Source organism: Poecile atricapillus, chromosome 1 (genome assembly GCF_030490865.1).
Source record: "Poecile atricapillus isolate bPoeAtr1 chromosome 1, bPoeAtr1.hap1, whole genome shotgun sequence".
NCBI lineage: Eukaryota > Metazoa > Chordata > Aves > Passeriformes > Paridae > Poecile > Poecile atricapillus.
The window spans coordinates 14,312,286-14,331,346 of NC_081249.1; the positions used below are offsets into that span (position 1 = coordinate 14,312,286).

At 39.4% G+C, this 19,061-nt stretch overlaps 1 protein-coding gene across 1 annotated transcript in view; it reads right to left on the minus strand.

Moving 5' to 3' along the window:
- The window catches only part of PHEX (phosphate regulating endopeptidase X-linked), a 102,926-nt gene extending 90,626 nt beyond the window's left edge, over nucleotides 1–12,300 (minus strand). The window contains exons 1-3 of the mRNA XM_058828507.1: nucleotides 11,734–12,300; nucleotides 7,498–7,566; nucleotides 6,035–6,196 (exon numbers count right to left, since the gene is read on the minus strand). Coding sequence (XP_058684490.1) covers nucleotides 6,035–6,196; nucleotides 7,498–7,566; nucleotides 11,734–11,845 — 343 coding nt within the window. The 5' untranslated portion in view covers nucleotides 11,846–12,300. The remainder of the gene's footprint in view (nucleotides 1–6,034; nucleotides 6,197–7,497; nucleotides 7,567–11,733) is intronic.
- Between the last annotated feature and the right edge of the window lie 6,761 nt (nucleotides 12,301–19,061).

Here is a 19,061-nt window from a genome sequence, read left to right on the forward strand (position 1 = left end):
CTGTGCTTACATAAATGCTTCCTAGTGCTGTTCAGTGCCCTAATACACAGCACATTTCCGAAATGGAAAAGTTATTTGTTTACAGTTTCAGCATTTTGTAAATTCTCTGAGTTTGTGTATCAAAAGATAAGCCCATTATGTGAGTTCCTCCAAAAGTCAACATAACTGTACACAAACTGTGAACAAACCAAAAATCATTTTATAAGGAGGTGAGAGCCTCTGTTCATAAATTTAATTTCAATAATAAATTATATTCTTTTGAGTAGAATTGCCCTCTTCCCTGCCCTGCCCCTCTGGCCTCCTAGTATTTCACTTTAGGGGATAACACACTTCATTATAAGTTTAGGCAAAAGATTTTAAACCACATTTACACTAGAAGATTGTAAATTTCCCAATTGTTACAATATCGGTGGAGCTCCATACTGAATGATAGCATTACATTTACTTCATTACAATAATACTTTCAACATGTACTTGTGGAAAATTTTTTTGTCAAAAAAGGGATTCAGATGTCATGGATTGCTCTGCCTTCCAAGGTATCAGTCCTCATTCTGTAAAATTACCCACCCATACACAGCCATCAAAAATTTTGAAATTCAGTATCTGCAAGTATAAATTATATATATCATACAAACCCCAGGCAAATTTAGGGGAAATACATGCCAGATGTGGAACAGGAGTGAGCAGGATGCCCCACTCTGGTTCTAGCTGAAGGCTCAGAGGAGGATGCCATTCTAGTCTCCAAAGCAGGGAGATGCTATGGGAATCCTGTGGCTCAGTTACTGTGCTGCTTTTAAACCTCATTTAGGAACCAAAATTGTCTCTTCTCTGTACTCATGGTTTTCCAAAATCACCCCTTACAAACACAGTTTTCATTCTGAGCAGCCACAAAGCCTGGAAAAAGTCCTGGCTTCTCCACTTTTGATTTAGGTATTCCATTCTACCAAAAAGCTACTAACTTCTTGCCTGGAGAGATTTACCTGACTTGTGCCACCTATGTTTTTCTTACATTCAGACAAATAAGACACTTATAAGCCTTAAATAAGCCACAGGAAAGATCTGGATCACTGAAGTGTCTGTACCATGGAAAAGAGATCCTTTTATTGCAGAAAAGACCAAGCAAAGCATAAAGTTCTATTGCTTTTTTCTGCTTTCTTGTTATTCAAGAGCAACTACCCAGCAATATATTGGAGGCAAAACCATAAATATCCTCTTTTATTTTAATTTCTGCTGGTATTCTGCCTCATACTTGGGACAGCTCTCAAAAAGCTCGAATAACTTTGAAGGAAACAAATCACAAAAGACAGGTCAGCTAATATGGAAACCTGGGGATGAGTGTCAGCAGCTGCATTCAGATTTCATGGGACACATCCAAATTATCCCAGTGGTCTCAGGTGAGCACCAGTTGAATGGCAGCAGAAAAAACCCAGCCCTAAAAGAGCCCTGTGGCAGGACAGCGACCACTCAACAGCAACAACAACTGGTCAACACCAACTCCTGGGATCAGTCTGAAAGGATATCTTATAGTCAAACAGCATAAATTTCCAAAGAGATATTTTTACTTACTGGTTTTACTTATAAAGAATTTATTTCCCAAAGGAAATCATTGCAGATTATCTTGGGAAAAGTTGCCTACGCTGCCATGATATTTTGTTTGCTGTCTGTCTCATGTTCCTCAGAAACCCACACACCATATCCTTCTAAAGGGCCTCCATTTCTTTCTGTTTACCACATTGGAAATTCCTTATTTTAAACTGACTGACATTCAGAAAACAGCCATACTACAAAGCTTAGCACAGTAAATCAGCCTGAAGTAGGTGTCTCACTGGACCAGGAACAGTATGAAGACTTAATTTGTAAACTGGTTTCCACAGTCATAAATTAAATTTAAAAGGTCTGGGAGATACGTTCACAAATGATCCACATAATTTAAATCAACTCCTTTTCAGTGCTGAGATTTAGGAATGTTTGTGGAGTTTTGCTTTGTTGTTCTTATTTTAATTTATTGCTTCCTGCATGGTCACTCAGAGAAAGAAAAAAATAAGGCAGCTGTATACAACTGTACTTCATATTTCAGAGAAAGGAAAAGAAGTTTCTGGGTTCACAACCAACATTCACCACAGGTAATAAGCACTGAATTACGTGTCTCAGACTTCCAGCTCTGAACTGTTCACAAAAAGCCACTTGCTTTTCAGTGGCAAGACAAAAGCACTCCTAAAACTTTAATGGCAGTCATCAAAACAAAATGGAAAAATTCATCAAGAGCACAGTTAGCTTTGCAGGAAATATTATGGTAAGTGGAAAAACATTTAGTAACTCATAGAGTTACTGCAATCTTGACCTCAGATAAGGCAGAAGCTGTTGCAGTTTGAGATTGCTTCTGTTCATACAACACAGGCCACAGCCAAATGATTTCTTTCCATTTTGAAAGACTCCAAGGAGTTCCTCATCAGAGGGCTATTGGGGCACAAGGAGTGTTTGCTCTTAACCAATGTGAGGTACTTTTTAACATGCCTGTGGTGTAGCTGAAAAGGAATGGCTGGCTTCAGGTCAGGGACAATCTGGTCCAGCCAGGAATGGTTAAGGGGAAGTAGTCGTACCTCAGTCCTTTCCAGGAAAGTTCTATAAGGAACAGTTCTATAAGAAATTTTAACCTAAATATTCCATGTCCCTTAACCTAGATTTGGGTCATAACCCAAACCACAAGCCTCTGCTTTTGTGATATTTTTGGCTCTCTACAATTACCTTCTTTACATTCCTCCATGAGGCCTGAAATCCTGCTGAAAGATTTCACATACAAGGAAAGATCTACCACTACTTTCTCCAGGCTAGAACTCTATTTCTTTTGTATAGCCAGAAGATCAAAGTGAGCTACACATGTGGTTTGTGGATTCCTCTGAGCGCAGAAATATAAACCCAAGTGACCCTCAAACAACGTATGGAAAAGAAACTAAAGGGGAAATGATGATATGATTTTAGCTTGAATGCATCTTAAGGCAGCTAGAGAAACATATGGGAGGATTATATATATATTCCTACCCCATTCTAAACACAAATCTTAAAAAAAAAAGTATTTTTAGCTATCACATTGCATTTTTCAGATCTAGAAGAATCCCAAAATTAATGTTTCTAATCCTGACCCTTTAATAAACCAGAGATATGCAGATAAAAAAATCTACCACCCAGTAGTTCTTAGCTATTTTCCATTGACCTACTACCATTTCCTCTCTTTGGAATTCCCTATTAAGGCACCTAAAACAGTCACCAATACAGAAAATGTTCTCCCCTTCTTTGAAGCTGACACCTGCAAAGTTGTTTACTCTTGCAAGCCTCAAAAAAGCTCCAAAACCCCCCAAAACACACACAAAAAAAAAAAAAAAAAAAAACCACAAAAAAAGAAAACTAAACAAAACACAAACACACGCACACACAAAAAGAAGCAAAGAGACAAACTAAACAAAAAAAACCCCAAACCCACCAAACAAAGAAACTGCAAACAAACCAAAACACCAAACCCAAAAGAAATAGAAAAAATGTTTTGTTCTCAAAGCTTGTTCTCAAGCCCACTAACACCTAATGCAAGGCTCAGTACATTACATTACAAAGCTACAACTACTTTTTTTTGGTAAAACCAAAGTAATTCTTACACTTGCTACCCATTATCTAATGGAAGATCATCTTTTGTAGCAATTGCTCCTGAACAAAAAAAATTAAGCTTCCAGAATACTGAAGATACACTTGCACAACCTGTGTAACAGGTCTTTGCTCAAAATCCCTTTCTCCGGAGCAGGATCAGGCTCAGGAATATTTGAGGACCAGAAAACAGATTAGATGTCCAAACAGTTTATTTTAAGTGGCATATTTTTTTAATATATAGCCTGAATAAATGTTTCCATCTATATCATACCATCAAAGAAAATCAAACATGAAAAATGTCTTTCTGGCCAAGCCATATTATCACTTTAAGATTAATAGTTTTCCTTTATATGGTAAGTATTTCAGAGGATAGAACTTGCATAGTAACCAGGTCTTTAAAGACTGAGGCTTTTTTAATCTACTGAATGTCAAACATGGGATATTTACCATGTGGTACAAAGTTCCACTAAGTGTTCTTGAGAAAGGGGAGATTAAATTTGCTTCCAAGGTCTATTCAGCCCTATAACTGTTTCTCTAAGCAGGAGTTCTTCCTCTTGCTAAAACTTCCGCTTGCAAGGTTGTGGTCAAATTAATAAGTCAGTGTTGAGCTAATAGATTCAAATAACTCAAGAGAAAACACAAATATACCTAGAGGCTGAAATTATGCTTGTTATTTCGGCTACCAACACTTTCCATTTTCCTTTCATTTTATTTATAAAGAATATATTTTGTAAAGTTCATGAAGTAAAAAGTTAAGGAGGAGATAGCAAATGTTATATTAAAAACATTCCTGTACACCAAACAGCATTTCACATCTTTGTCCCTGTCTGTGCCAAGGGCCCCCTATTAAATAATTTTGTATAAACTCCCTTTATCTGATATGGTCTCTCCATTAAGGAAATACTTCCCACTTGGATGTTTCTTTCTTAGTCTTGCATTTTTTCTAGCTATGTATTGGCAACTTCTAAAGGGACTGCAGAAAAAAAACCAAATAAAAATCTGGCTTAGCATGATGTCCTTGATTAGGACCCGTAAAAAAAGGAAATTAAGGATGACAGTGACAGCTTGCTACTCTATATTCAATTAAGACTGGCCTCTTTGTGGCTATGGTTCATGCAGGATGTGCAGTTATCTAATACAGCCCAATTCTAGCAGCAGAACAATTAGAATGCAAAGCATAACTTAACTTAAAACAGGCTCTGGCAGTATTTTTTTCCTTTCCATGTGACATCTTCAGCAGACTTTAAACAGAAGTCTTGAGATCATATACTATGCTGAAAATTAAAACTCATATTCTGAGCCCAAATGCAGCTTTTAAAATACTTAATGATGTGAAAATGGAATACAATAAGACTGAAGAAAGCAATTGGAGAAGGGCTTTGGTGCCTACACAAAAACCAAAGAAAAATAAGTGCTGTATTTAAGCATTAAATCCTAAAGCTGACTTCTGTTCTGTGGTGAGCTCAAGCCAAGCTCTTATATCAATTAATATGTCAATTATGTACTCAAGGTGGGCAAAGCTCAACAACCACCAACAATATTAAATCTTTCATGTCTCCCTTTTTTTGAATTACTCACCTCTAGCCAAGACTATAAGAATCTGGCAAGATTTTCCTACCTGACAATAATCATCACCCTTTCTCCCCAGCTGGTCTGCAGGGCTTCCTGGCGAGGTAGCCACGCTGCAGAATATAGCCCAAAGACAAGTCACATGCAGATTAAAATACCTTTCTTCCTACACATTTCCACCCTGGGGCTATTTTTCCCTCCAGAAACACATTCTTAAGCAACTTTTCTGTTCACTGATGATAGCTCAGGTACTTCAGTGGCAGCCTGAATGGCAGTGGGAAGGAAACCCAATAGCCAAACAACCTCCATCTCCGGAAGCCTGAGAATTGCCTCTGCCGAGGGCTAATTGAGTGTACTGGAAAATATCACTCTGGTTTGGCCTTATTATATTTTGCTGCTGTTGGCCACTGTCAGAGACATCTTGCTGCCCTGGACTGATGATTGATTTGGGAACATTCTTACATGTGTGTGCTTAGCTCCTTCACTCTGGTTTACATCTGCTGTAGAGGGGAAAGAGCTTAATCCCCTTGTCTTTTCATTTTGGTATGATCAGTATAATTTCATCCCTTCATTCTTAACTGGTAGAACTACCAAAATTCACAGAAGTTCTATTCTTCATCCCAAATTCACTTTATGTTAAATTCAGTATCTCTCAATGTGATTTTCAATTAAAAAGAAAGAAAAATATACTTAAAAGAGAACATCAAGTCAGGCTGTTGGATGTTATCCAGTGATGAGAACTGTGGAGATTTTTGATCATCTCAAACCCAGCCAATTAACAAACTACAGTGAGAAGCCAACCAAATACTTTTAGAAATTATCTATTTACCCTTTAGTTTGAGGTCCACATTGTGTCGCAGCCAGGGATAAACACCATAATTGGACATATCTTCAGGAATAGGGTTATTATATATCCAGCCATCACATGCAAATCGATAGAAGTTCTCACATGGATCTACAGATTGATTTATCTTGCTCAGGATGCCAGCAGCTGTTAAAAAGACACACATAGATTTTGTGGAACACTTTTTTGTAAATAGAGAATTACAGAAGGCTACAGTCCAGAAGAGATGATTAATTAGAAACAAACAAACAAAAGAGACAAAATATCTGCAATGAATCTCCTTGAGTGCCATACAGCAATAATGACTGAACTTAGCACTACATGAACATGAGCTGCTGGAGCAAGACACCTGAAGACAGGCTCTCCATTGTTACCGTGGTAGAATTAATTGCCTGAGGAATTTAGTAGTGATACATATTAAGTAGATTGTGATTAGCATTTCAGTACCTAAGCAGTGTTTACCTCTAATTGAATACTGCACAAGAAAACAAATCAAATTCTGATCTACCATACATTGGAAAATACAATTGTATTTTGTGTCTGCTTCCTTTACCAGTTACTATTGTCAGTGAAAGAGAGATGGTAAGAGAGAGATCAGTCTGACAAGCCCAAGACACGGTAGCTTTTTGGTACCTAATCACAAAATCATAGAATAGTTTGGGTTGGGAGGAACCCTTAAAGATCACCTAGTCCAACTTTCTGCAATATGTAGGGACATCATCAAATTGACCAGGTTGCTCAGAGTCCTATCTAACATGACCTTGAATACCTCCAGAATGGAACATCCACCACTCTCATCATAAAAATCTTCTCCCCTATACCAAGTCTGAATCAATACAAGTGTGTGCCAGATCTGGTACAAAAGCATCTCTGTGTTTAACAGTTCACTTGCTAGTTTTCTGATAACTGGAAAGGAAGCAATAAAATATATCTGAAGGTTTAGATACTCAACATTTTTTTTCCTATGAAAAAGAAAAAGAAAAAGAAAAAGAAAAAGAAAAAGAAAAAGAAAAAAAAGAAAAAGAAAAAGAAAAAGAAAAAGAAAAAGAAAAAGAAAAAGAAAAAGAAAAAGAAAAAGAAAAAGAAAAAGAAAAAGAAAAAGAAAAAGAAAAAGAAAAAGAAAAAGAAAAAGAAAAAGAAAAAGAAAAAGAAAAAGAAAAAGAAAAAGAAAAAGAAAAAGAAAAAGAAAAAGAAGACCTATGAGAAACTTTGAGTCAACCTAGTTAGACCAGTATTAGACCAAACTAAAACACTAATTTCAATTGTACAAAATAAACAAAACTGAAGCAACTTGAACAGTGACTTTTTAAAAAGTTTGGGGCTGTCATTCTTTCTCCCTCATTAATTAAGCTGAGTAAAATGTATAATGGGAAAAAATTAAATAGTATGAATATCTCATTAACATACTATAATCATGATATAATTGAGAGGATAAAATTGCTGCTTACCAGCTTCAATGCATTCTGCAGTCAAACAGTACTGTTGCTTTGGATGAAACTTTATAAGACCTTGGCTAACTGCAAAATGAAAAACCATAATGAGATCATTTGCAATGAATTTTGACAACTGCAGCCAAATGTTGTGTACTTGATCATTCCAGTATCAGTGCAGCCTCTGGTCCCAGTGCCCCTCTGACTGCAATGATTTAGAGCACTTAGAATGTATATTAAGTAAATATTTAGAATGTTCATTATGTAAACACTGCATCTTATACAAATATTTTTCTCCTCCTAGTCCTGCTTTCTCCTTTCCCCTCTTTGCTCACAGGCAGCACAGAGCAAGGGCTGTCTCTGCACAGTGCCTGGAGCAGCATCACTTCAGCCCTTCTCACTGACAGTGAGCACCAGCATGATACAAACAATCCAGTATCGTTATCATCCTCCAGAGCTTGGAAACACAGGAAAATAGAATGGCTTGAGTTAGAAGGGACCTTAAAGATCCTCTAATTCCAATGCTCTGCCATGGGCAGGGACCTCCCACTAGACCAGTTTGCTCCTTCCATGGTTGGAAATGCCACATGGAGCAGTCTCACCACCCTCTGGAGGGTTTCCATGGCTCCCCTGAGCTGCGAGGCTCACACTGCCCTGCAGCAGCACTGCACTGCCCAGCACAGCCCAGCACCAGCAGGACACTCCCAGGGCCTCCTCATTCCAGCCTGGAGCAAAGCAGATTGCAATGGACACAAGGACAGCTGTGCTTTATAAGGCACAACCCCGTTTCTGTCTGAACTGTCTCCCAAAAGTATTGTGATTGCATTTGTTTCCAACAGCCTTGCTGAGAAGAACTGAAATTGTCAGTTAATTCTGCTCATCTTTTAAAAACATGTATTACAACTTCAACTGAAATTTAAGCACAGGAATTGCTAATTTCAGACAGTACTCTCAGGCAGCAAATATGCAGATAATTGATACTTGGGATTAGGAAGGGAGAATCCCAAGGGATAGGTGAAATAGTTCTCAGTAGATGTGCTCAGTAGGCATAAAGAAATGTCTCATTATATCCATTACCTTAATAACAGTCCATGGTAAAAATAAAAAAAAAATCAAATAATACTGGAAAAAAACTCAACAATGAAATATGTTATGGTGTCACCGCTTTAACAGTGCTGATAGTTATAAAGCAATTTCTGCTGTAGTTATATGTTGTTCAATAGTGATAGAAGAATGTGAAATATCATTTCAGCCCAGGAAAATTTTTTAACAAAAAGTTCTAAAGCTAGAATTGAATATAAAGCTGATCATCTCTTCCAGTCTCACAGTTTTAACAGCAATTAATGACAGAAATAGCTAGTTTTCAATCTAAGTTTCTCAGAAAATAGGAATATAAAACCATTTCTGGACAGCTTCTCCAAAGCTTGCATTGGTTTAGTGAAACACAACACCTCAAACACCTTTGTAAATTAGCCAAGAAATACACAAGATTTTGAGGTATACAAAGGTTGTAATTGGAATAGTGAAGAACATGATAAAATAGAGAAGTGAAGATCTCCAGAATATGATTTTGAGCCACTACAAAGATGAACTGCAAATAATGGATAATGTCCCCTTTAATTGTTGCACTCCTCCCAGCTCACCTTTTTCCCCGCTTAGAATTTAGCCCTTTAGAATTCATCCAGGTCTTGAATTTTTGCTAAACTTTTTTTCTTAACAAAGCAGAGAAAGGAGGGAAAAGCCCAGACATAATTTCATTCTTAATCTGTAGCAGCCCTTGTGTTTTTGATACTTATAAATAAAAGCAAAATACCATTTCAACTGGGAAACTTACAATTTTATCATTAGAACAAATTTTTGGCAGTAACATTTTCATTTTAAGTAACAACTAATTTTGACAGAAGAAAAATTCACAGTTTTGTACTCTTGCCTTTTTATTGTTAAGGTAATTAATCATGACATTATTACTTGGAGTCATAGCCCTCAGCATCCCAGCCTCTTCCTTGATAAGCTTGTTTCCATATCCTTAAGCAAATACACACCACAAATGAGTTTAAAGAAAAAGTAAATCTATAAGGGAAAAGAGATACAAATGTACAGAAGCAAATAATGTGAACGTTTCCTGTGATGTGAGAAGCCTAAAGGACTGCCAAGTCAGGAGAAGAGGCTCTCAAATTGAGATTCAAAGCTGCCTGACTTCTCAGCCCAGGGAGCTGGAGAGCAATCTGTTTCCTCCAAGGAGGAGGTGGCTCCTGTCCTGTCACAGCCCCAGCTCCTACCAGTGTCACAGGCAGGACCCCAGCAGTGCCGAGCCCCTGCCCTGCAGCTCCGCACTGAAATCACAGTGAGATCACAGCCAGCATGAGCAAGGAACAGTAAATTACAACACCTGATTCTCCCACATCCTCCTTAGACTTGTAGCAGCTATGAGAAGAAGAAAGAAGGAGAAAGCTACATTTCACTCCTCAAGCTGGAAAATTTATTTCAGGTGTACCAGAAACAGCAAATTTTGCAGACTAAATGAAAACTGAAGAAAAAATAATATCTTGAGGTGCCTGAAATGTTTCATATGGACAGAAAAAGTTATGTCCATTTCTACAGTTTAATAAAACTAAAAAAATTAGTTTTTTAAAAAAAGGCTCAAGCTTACCAACAAACCACGACTTACATGTCACAATGAAGTGTGGAAACATCTAATTGAAAAAATATTAAACCAAAACAATTTAACTATTTTCCTTGGTCCTTTAGGTTGAAAATTTCAGGCAATGTCCAAACAAATCCTAAAAGAATTTTGGTTGACCCAAGGCCAGAATTTTTACTTAGCAGTTATGCCAATGAAAATTTTGACACTGAATCCCTGCCTACAGAACATGCCACAGGCACACTTGGAAAACTGTTGGCAAGAATTAATATATTTCCTTGAATTTTCACACCTGGCCCATGGACATGGCAGTTCTGTCTCTGAGAAGCTGTGGTGGTAAATGTCTATTTCTTTTATTGCTCTAAGCAATAAACAAACAAATCTAGTGCAGGCAAAAAGAAATAAGGTCTCTCCACTATTACTCTGTGGTGTTTATACTGCATTCTTCAAGTGAAAAACTTTTTTTTTTTCATCTTGAAATTTGAAGACTCTAACTCACTCATGGTTATAAAAAGTTTTATTGACTTCAATGGGATCACTAATACAGAAGTTATTTGCCTGCAAATGTTGCAGAAATTGCTACAGAGCAGAAAAACTCTAACCAAGAGTGAGCCTGGTGCTTTAAATATTCTATATAAAACCTGACATTGTTTTCTATATTGTGACTATAAACAAATCAGTCCTTTCAAACAAGACCACAAGATCATAAAGGATTGGAGAAAAGAAAAAAATATGCTTAGAGGCAATGTTTCCACCAATCTAGGGAAATCTGTGCTGGTCTAAAGAAACAAAAAAGTTGAGCTGAATTGTTCTCAAAGAGGATCAAACTCTGCAAAGTTCTTACAAGATACAACACAGCTTCCTCTTTGGTTGGAGTTTCTAGGCATATTTATACTTCTACACGTAATTTCAGAAGTGTAGGCACATGCTTTCAAGTGTTATTCTAATAAAACCAATCTACAGGTAATTTCAAATCTGGGAGAGGAAAAACAAATTCCTTCTCTGTTGCATCTAGTTACAGTTTATATATCTGGTGAAAATATTTCAATTTCATACTAGATGCACTCTTTATGACTTTTGTAAAGGCAACTTTGCAATTCATCATAGAACAGAAAGATCTAAAAAACATGTACACATATGCACTATTGAAGCCTTCTACAGGAATTTTAGTCAAGCCCTAAATGAAAACCAAATGAAGGAAAACCCAAAAGATTCCATAAAATGTGTGCACTACACAGATTCATTTTCAGGAAGCACAGAATATTACTCCACATCGGTCACAACCGGAGAATCCATAATCAGCATAATCTCACCTGTTTCCCTCCATCCTGTGAAAGAACCCAGTTCTGGTCAGAACTCATTCAACTGAGTAACCAAATTTAAATTCAGGATTCAAAACATTACACGAGTTCACATTGCATTTCCCAGCTCTAGGATTCCCACAACAAGAATTCCTTTACTGAAACATACCTCTTTCAGGATAAATATAAAAAAGGAGGAAAGACAAAGAGCCTGAGATTTTCCCCAGAAGACACTGTGAGGCACAAACACTGGCACCCAGCAGACAGCCTGGGGAGGGCTGTGCTCAGGTTAGTGTCAATGCTTTCACTTACCCAAGAAAAGAGCGGTGCCAAGCACAACAGTGCCACTCACAAAGACACCGAGGGCGATCCGAGTGGCTTTGCTGGCTGCTCCCCTGGCCTCAGGGACGTTCTCTCCTTCCATCGGGATTGCTTGGGACGTACTTGCTCTCGCAGAAGTCTGGTTTTCCCCTGCTGCTGTTGTGTCAGTGTTTCAACTGTTCACAAACTGTGCCCATGAGCTCTCCTCCTCCTCCTCTCTCCTATTTAAAACTCCAGGTTTCTGTCATGAACCATTTCCTAGGCACTTCCTGCTCTCTCCCTCTCAAAGCAGAATCACATGTAAAATAGTAGCTGTCTCCTATGTTTTGCTCTGCCCAGGAGGAGGAAAGGCAAGCGGTGGCCACAGTTTGTGCAGCCCTTGCTGCCTGTAGAGCCTCTATGAGCCAAGCGCTCAGCAGTCCCCCTTATCAGGGGTTCCGAACACGAGCATTTCACAACGTCGCTGAACAGATGTTTTAACTATTCAAAGAGCTGCACACCCTCTCCAATCAAAGCAGGATTGCTGACAACTTCTACAAACACAAGTCTGATGGAAGGTTTTCTTTTTTCTTCTTGCACTTATTTAAAAAGACTAATTATCTGCTGACTAAAGTTTTTTCCTTTTATACCATTGCTGCTGCATCATTTGGCTTCACCAGAAGAGGTACCCACTCAGCAGACAAATCCCTTTTTAAAGCTTCCTAAGAACTCTTAGAATATCATGTAGCATTTTATTTCGGGAATTTGGTATGTGACACTGTGTGCCAAAAATCACAGTCAAGCAGCACAAAGCAATAATCAGCACAACCTACAGTAAGAGTCCTGCTCTAAAAGCTAGATCTGTTTTTTCCAAGCAAGATATTTCAGTCCTTGCTGGTACACAACACACTTTAAGAGATGATCCTATGCTTCCAAGTCAAGTACTACTATGAGCTTAGTGGAAAGGTATCTATTTGGCACTTTAAGATGGTGGGGGATTATAAAAATAATCTTATTTATATGGATTTCTCAGTGGAGTAGACTTAATAGTCCTCTCTCCATGTAGCAAACTTTCTCCATTCATCAAGTAAAAAAATCAGCCATTTCAGGGTGAATTCTCTGAGCTGAGTGTGACATCCAGCCCTCTGAGGAGCTCTTGCTTTCTCAAGAGCTGGACTCTCATACAAAACATAAGGGTGCAGGGAGAGGTATCTCTGTGCTCATGCTCTCAACAACAGTTTATGTGCCTGAGTTACTTATTTTATGGGGACCTAAAAGTCAGCCCCCAACCATCCTGATAAAATGTTGCACAAGTAGAGAGAAGAAAGACATACATGTGTCACAAAATGTGTGTGATGGCAGTTACCAGTTTGGAGACTGAAACCTTTCTCCATATGAGCACCTGCACACAAGTTGTCCCGGATGTCACACGGACATAAAGGGAAACTCCACTCTATCTAGAAGAAGACTTAAAGTTTGAAGGTCCTGAAATCATCACTTCTCAGCCTCATTTACTGCCTTGCTGGGGTCCTGCAAACAAAATGCCCTCAGTTCTTATTCCTGTGCCTCTTCACCAGGAAGCTCCAAGAGGGCATTCTCATCTCTGCTTGGTGCAGAACAAGGAAAAAACATTTGTTCCTTTTCACCCGCCTATTGTCCCACATGTAACCCATGATTTTGACATCCATCAGTTGAGGCAGGAGATGGAAGTGATCCTGCAGAACCAGGAGGACCACATGCCTCCCAGTACAAAAATTCCCACTCAGGCATGAATGACTCCATGGGTGTGAGGAGATATCTGGCTATAAGAAATACTCAACACTGTTACCAGCACAAGTTTTGGAAGGTATTTGTGTGACATTGGTGCAATTGAGTCCTCATATCAGAAATCACTATGATCTCAAAGGGGCTGTCAAAAGGTCGGGGTATTGACCCAGAAAATGCATGGGCACGGTGCAATCTCAACACTTAATCCAGTGTCCCTGATCCGAACGCTGAGTAAACCTCAGAAGCACCTCTTGACAAGTATTTGCTGTTTGATTGTTTTTCCACTGAACCCAAACACTACAAATGCTGAGCTATTAGACCTATTCATACTGTCAGCTTTATGTCACCCCAACCAACATTGAATTATCATATGCTTACTCAATTCCCCCATAATTTCTAAATTTCAGTTCTTCCCCCTTGAGAAGTACTATACTTGAGTATGTACTGAACATCATGCTCTATCAGTGTTTCACTAGGAGGATTTTGCTTTCATCAATTGCTGCATATAGGTAAAGCCTTATAAAATAAGAACCTTGTTACTCTTGTAAAATCATGGCTCAGGCCTGCTACTTAGGCTAAGTAGAAGGGAGCTGTGGGAGAGTGACTCAGCTGGAATAGGGGTAGAGAGACATGAGAGACGTGCTGCGTGACTGGCACATGCCCACGTCATGGTGTATGGTGGTTGGTTGATTTGGGCTTGTTGTGCCTTAAAACTATGTAAACTGATAACTGGCTAACAGCTTTAAAAGGCCTGATTTTTGCAATAAAGGGGCTCTCCTTTGCACTGCCTGGAGACTCTACATCACCACGATTGATCTCTTTCTAGGACAACATCAATCCAAAAACCAAGAACAGCTTTCCACAGACAAAGTAGCAACCAGTTATTTCTCTTTGGAAATCTGTGTCAGGGAAGAGAGAGAAAGGAAAGATAGAGAAGGAGCAGGGAGAAGCTGGACAATTCATTCCCCTCTCCCAAACACAGAAGGTGAGGGCTATGGGAACATGGAGCTACCCCAAAAAAATCCAGCAAGCTCCAACTATAGGCGTCCTCTGGTGAATCTGCTCCAAGCAGCCCCTAATCCTTGTGGCAAGAAAAATCACAAAGCTGCCAGCAGCAGAATGACTTTTCCATGTTTGGGTTTGTGGGCTTATTTACACTGTGGCACAGTATAAAGTGTCCTTCCCTCTGGCTGCAGAGCCTGCCTGTAGTCAATAACCCGAAGTTGGTTTCTCCAGCATGTACAGAACTATGAAATTACAGCTAAACCATAAACAGATGCAGGCAACAGCTGCAGAGGTCAATTTCTGGCAGAGTTTGAAAAGGTGCACAGAGCACATGTGAGTACCTGATACTGATGATCTGTGACAGAAGCCTGCAGAATTTAATTTGTGTTTTTGATGAGCATTCTAGGATTTGGTTGCCTTGCTTATCCCAAGTCCAACAGTTCTTTGGCAGGTACAGGATGCATGGCCACACTTCCTGCTGGAACTGCTAACAGCACTCCTGGCCCTTGCAGCCCAATAAGGCACTTAATGAGGCTGTGAAAAGACTCTGCTAAACATTCATAAAACATTGAACAGGCAGGGGGCAAAAAAAGTAATATCTAAATGCTACATGCCCCAAACCACACTTCATTCACTCAGAATTCCACCTGACCAAGATCCCACGCAAACAATGGGATCACTCTGGCACTTACAACAAAGCCAGGACAGTGCACAAACAATTCTACCCATAGTCATATGGCAGAGTTGGCAAACCCTCTGGAACATGCTTCTGGGCTGAACCACAAGTGTCCCAGCCTCTAGAAAAGATCTGTCTGTGAATATATGTGTGTGTGTATGCACGTGAATGTACACTTACAAACACACACGAGTGTCTTCCACAAGCAGACCCAACTCTCACTTCCAGCCATGATGTCAGAGTCAGAGAAGAGCACTTATCACAGCTAAAATCAATAGGACCATGGCAGCTTCTCCTCATATAGCTTGGCTCAAGGAAGTGAGGTTTGATTATTCAATTGATCAACAAAATCACACATATTGCCAGTTTTCACTGGAACAGTCAAAACCAGTTGCATAGGTGTTGGTGAATGTCTGGAAGAGCAAAACAGCTTGAGGTCAGCACAAGGTCTGCCCAAGCTTGCTTAAAGAGCCTGTGTGCAATGAGCCTGAGTACTGTAAAATATTTAATCTTTCTGGAATTTAGGTAATTTCAAAGCTTATTAAAACAATCATTGATACTTTTTACACAAAGAGAAAAAAATCCCAGTTCAGTTCTAGATGTAAACCCCAATGTAACACAGATAAAACATATTAAGTTACACCAATACATGAGTTACAGACATTGCCTCAGAGGACACTGTCCTCATGGTGCACATTAAAGACCTGCCCTTTCTGGGAGGTGCCTAATGCACATTAGTGCAAGTACAGCTTAACAGAAGCAATCCACAATCACAGCATCACAGCTTTGGTGATGTACTATTGAGCATTTTTAGCCCATAGTAAAAGGAAAACACAGCCACCATCACACTGATGGAAGCAGAGACACCAGATACACCTTGAGTGATTTCCTCATAGAAACAGAGGTATAGGCTGGCTTCATTGAAAGTTTAATTAGTGTGGGTCAGAGTAAAGGCTGTATTCCATCCCATTTCAAGGGTTTCACCCTGGGCCTTGAACTGCTGTTTTGAACTATGCAGCTGTTGTAGCCAGAACTGGGCTTTACATACACAAATCACGCTCAACAAAAGCCCAACATGTTGCATTTGAAGACAGCTCGACCAGTTGTCATCAGATCTCTGAATTTTATAAATTACACTCCCTTGGCTACAAAAGCTGCCAAATTTCTGTGCTGCAGCCAACAGAAACCATACTCTGGCACTACTTCATGTCCTTTATGCATGGGACAGATACAGCTGGAAATAAATGACTCTATTGTTTTCCACTGAAACAGCCACATCACAGAAGGCCTCAGTGCATCTGGGAGAATGTGGGTCATTAATTAGGAGTCAATACTGAGCCAACAGGATTTGCAGGGCTCCAAACACTGATGGTGGCAAGCTTTCCCACTAACAGTAACTGCAACTGTAAGAACTCCCTGCAAAGCAGAAATATTTGCTCTCCAATATTCAATAGCCCAAATAGTTTTTTTCTTTTCCAATTCCAAGTAGACTAAGCTATTCTCATTACTCCAAGAAAAATTTTTCCCTGCTGCAGGAAACATTGCATACTCTGACCAAAAGGTGCTTATATCTAACCCAAACAGCAACTGACTATGAAACCAAACATCTGGGATGATTAAAGTTACGCCACTCAAGTTTCCAAGCTTTTTATTTGCTGCCTTTGAAAAAGCACTTTAATGAAGCAATGCATATGTTCTCAAGCAGAAGGAACTGCTTTAGGTCTTCCGGCAATTTTTCCTCAAGAAGCACATCAAATTCTAGCTAAACCAAACACTACTTCTCCTAAAGACCACATTCACACTACAACCAGAGAGTGTTTACACAGAGTCATCACAGGGGCATCCTTCCCATATGTCATCCTGCTGTATAGATTAAACAAGGGTACATGCTGACATGGGCTGCAGAAAGGCATTTCAGTTGGGAATTATAAATGTACAAGACACCCTGGCATAACTCAGAGCAAATTTTTGCTTTTTTTTTCATTTAATCTAACTGCGATACATAGGCTGTAAAGACACTGAAAAAGACATTGCTGGGAAATATCACTTTTCCAGTGACCACAGCTGTAGGTGCAGGGAGATAGAACACAAATAAATATCTGTTTCCTTAAAATATTGCATCATTCCACCAGAGCTTTACCCACTTATTTTGCTTTGTCCAGATGTTCGCTCACAGCTGTCAGTCTATTTATATGAGTGGAAGCAAGAAGCTTGGTTGCCAATGGGTTTGTGTCCCGTGGATAAATTTTCAGGTGTGCAATGAGATGTGCATTCACTGGCATTTTAAATTAAAAGAGGAGGAGAGCCACCAGCCCTGCATGTCACTGCTTTCAGCATCTACCAAAGACATCCCTCCACAGTGACCTCCTATCTCTCAGAGAAGCATGACTGCCTCTGCAAAAGCAATGGTTCCTGCCTGCTCTCCCACCTGGATCTACAGCAGCACAAATCTGTCTTTGGCAGCAACAGAGCTCAGAGACAGCTGCAGCCAGGAGCAGAGAAATCGCTCCACAGAGGTGCCACTGAACAGGTAACAGGCACTCTGTCACTGCTATCTACTCAGAGTTTGCTTGTGATAACTTTTGTAGGAAACCAAAAAAAGTGAAGCAAAAGCTCCTCCAAGTGCTTTAACCCCAAGGCAGTAGAGCTCAGCAGTCCTGTCAGGCACAAGCTCTGGTGAAAGCTCTTCTTGCACAGGGGCTGTTAGGTCACATACCTCTGCACAACAAATGCACCTAACCAAGGGCTTGTAGCAGAAACCAGAGATTGTTTCATCCAGGCAGACTTGTCAGAATCAGTATCTTTGAACCCAAATCCTCTCTCAAATTTGACTGAAGTTGGTTGACAAGGTCCAGTATTACTTAGCAAGGCTGGGTAGGAGAGAAGGGACACAGAGACAGGAATGCACAACCTCTGTTTTCAGAAGAAATCAGCCTGACAAACAAACCCACAAAAAACCCCACCCACAAACCTGAAAAACCAAATCCTGCACTTCCAGGGTATTGCTACAGCTAGCTCAGGGTCTTGCTGAAGTTGGTTTTATTTCAAAGCATTTTATTCCACTGAGTTCTTTTTCTTCTTCTTCATCTCAAAATGAGATTAAAATTCACTTTGCCAACAGCTAAAAGCTAGAGAAATCACACATTAAATATGATGTCCTAAATAAAACGCCCCTTGACAATGTGAGATTTTGTGTGTATTAATTCAGTGGAGGTATTTCTGGATACTGCCTGTTCTTGTCCTCATCTTGGTGCAACTCCAGTAACTATGTACATATCTAGTAATGCCAAGCAGCAGCCCCTCAGCAGAGTTTAAATGTATTTAGTCAGCAAGTTCTCTGTAAAGAGACCAGAGTCAGATCAGGTTGAAACCACAACATGAGGCCCCATGGGATAGGATCATCAGGACCAAACATCTGCTTTCCTGAAACTGCAGAAATCCTCAAAAATCAGTTAGGCACCAACTATAATTATCTTTACAAGTCAAATTGCTATGTCTCTGACAGCCCTTTCCTTAAGTTTCCAACATCTCTATTTCAAATAAAGCTTTGTTGTCTTCTTTACTATTAACACAAGGTTTTAGAACAGAATAAGGATTTCTGTACTGTTAAACATACCCAAACTACTTGTTATAGATCAAAAGCTGGATTGTTGCATGGTACTGCTCCCCATAAATTTTCACTAACCTAAGAACAAGTAGCTGGATTAGGGAAACTGATGAAAGTGCCTCAGTACGGCTCTAACTAGCTACTCTTAGACATTTAAATAACCATGCAAAGAAATTAGCAATACTGTTAGCAAAGTTAATAACAAAGACAAAAATAGTCATAACCAAGCTTGCTGAAAGGGAAGGAAAAATATGCTGAGCAAAGCTAAATCCTTTTCTACAATTT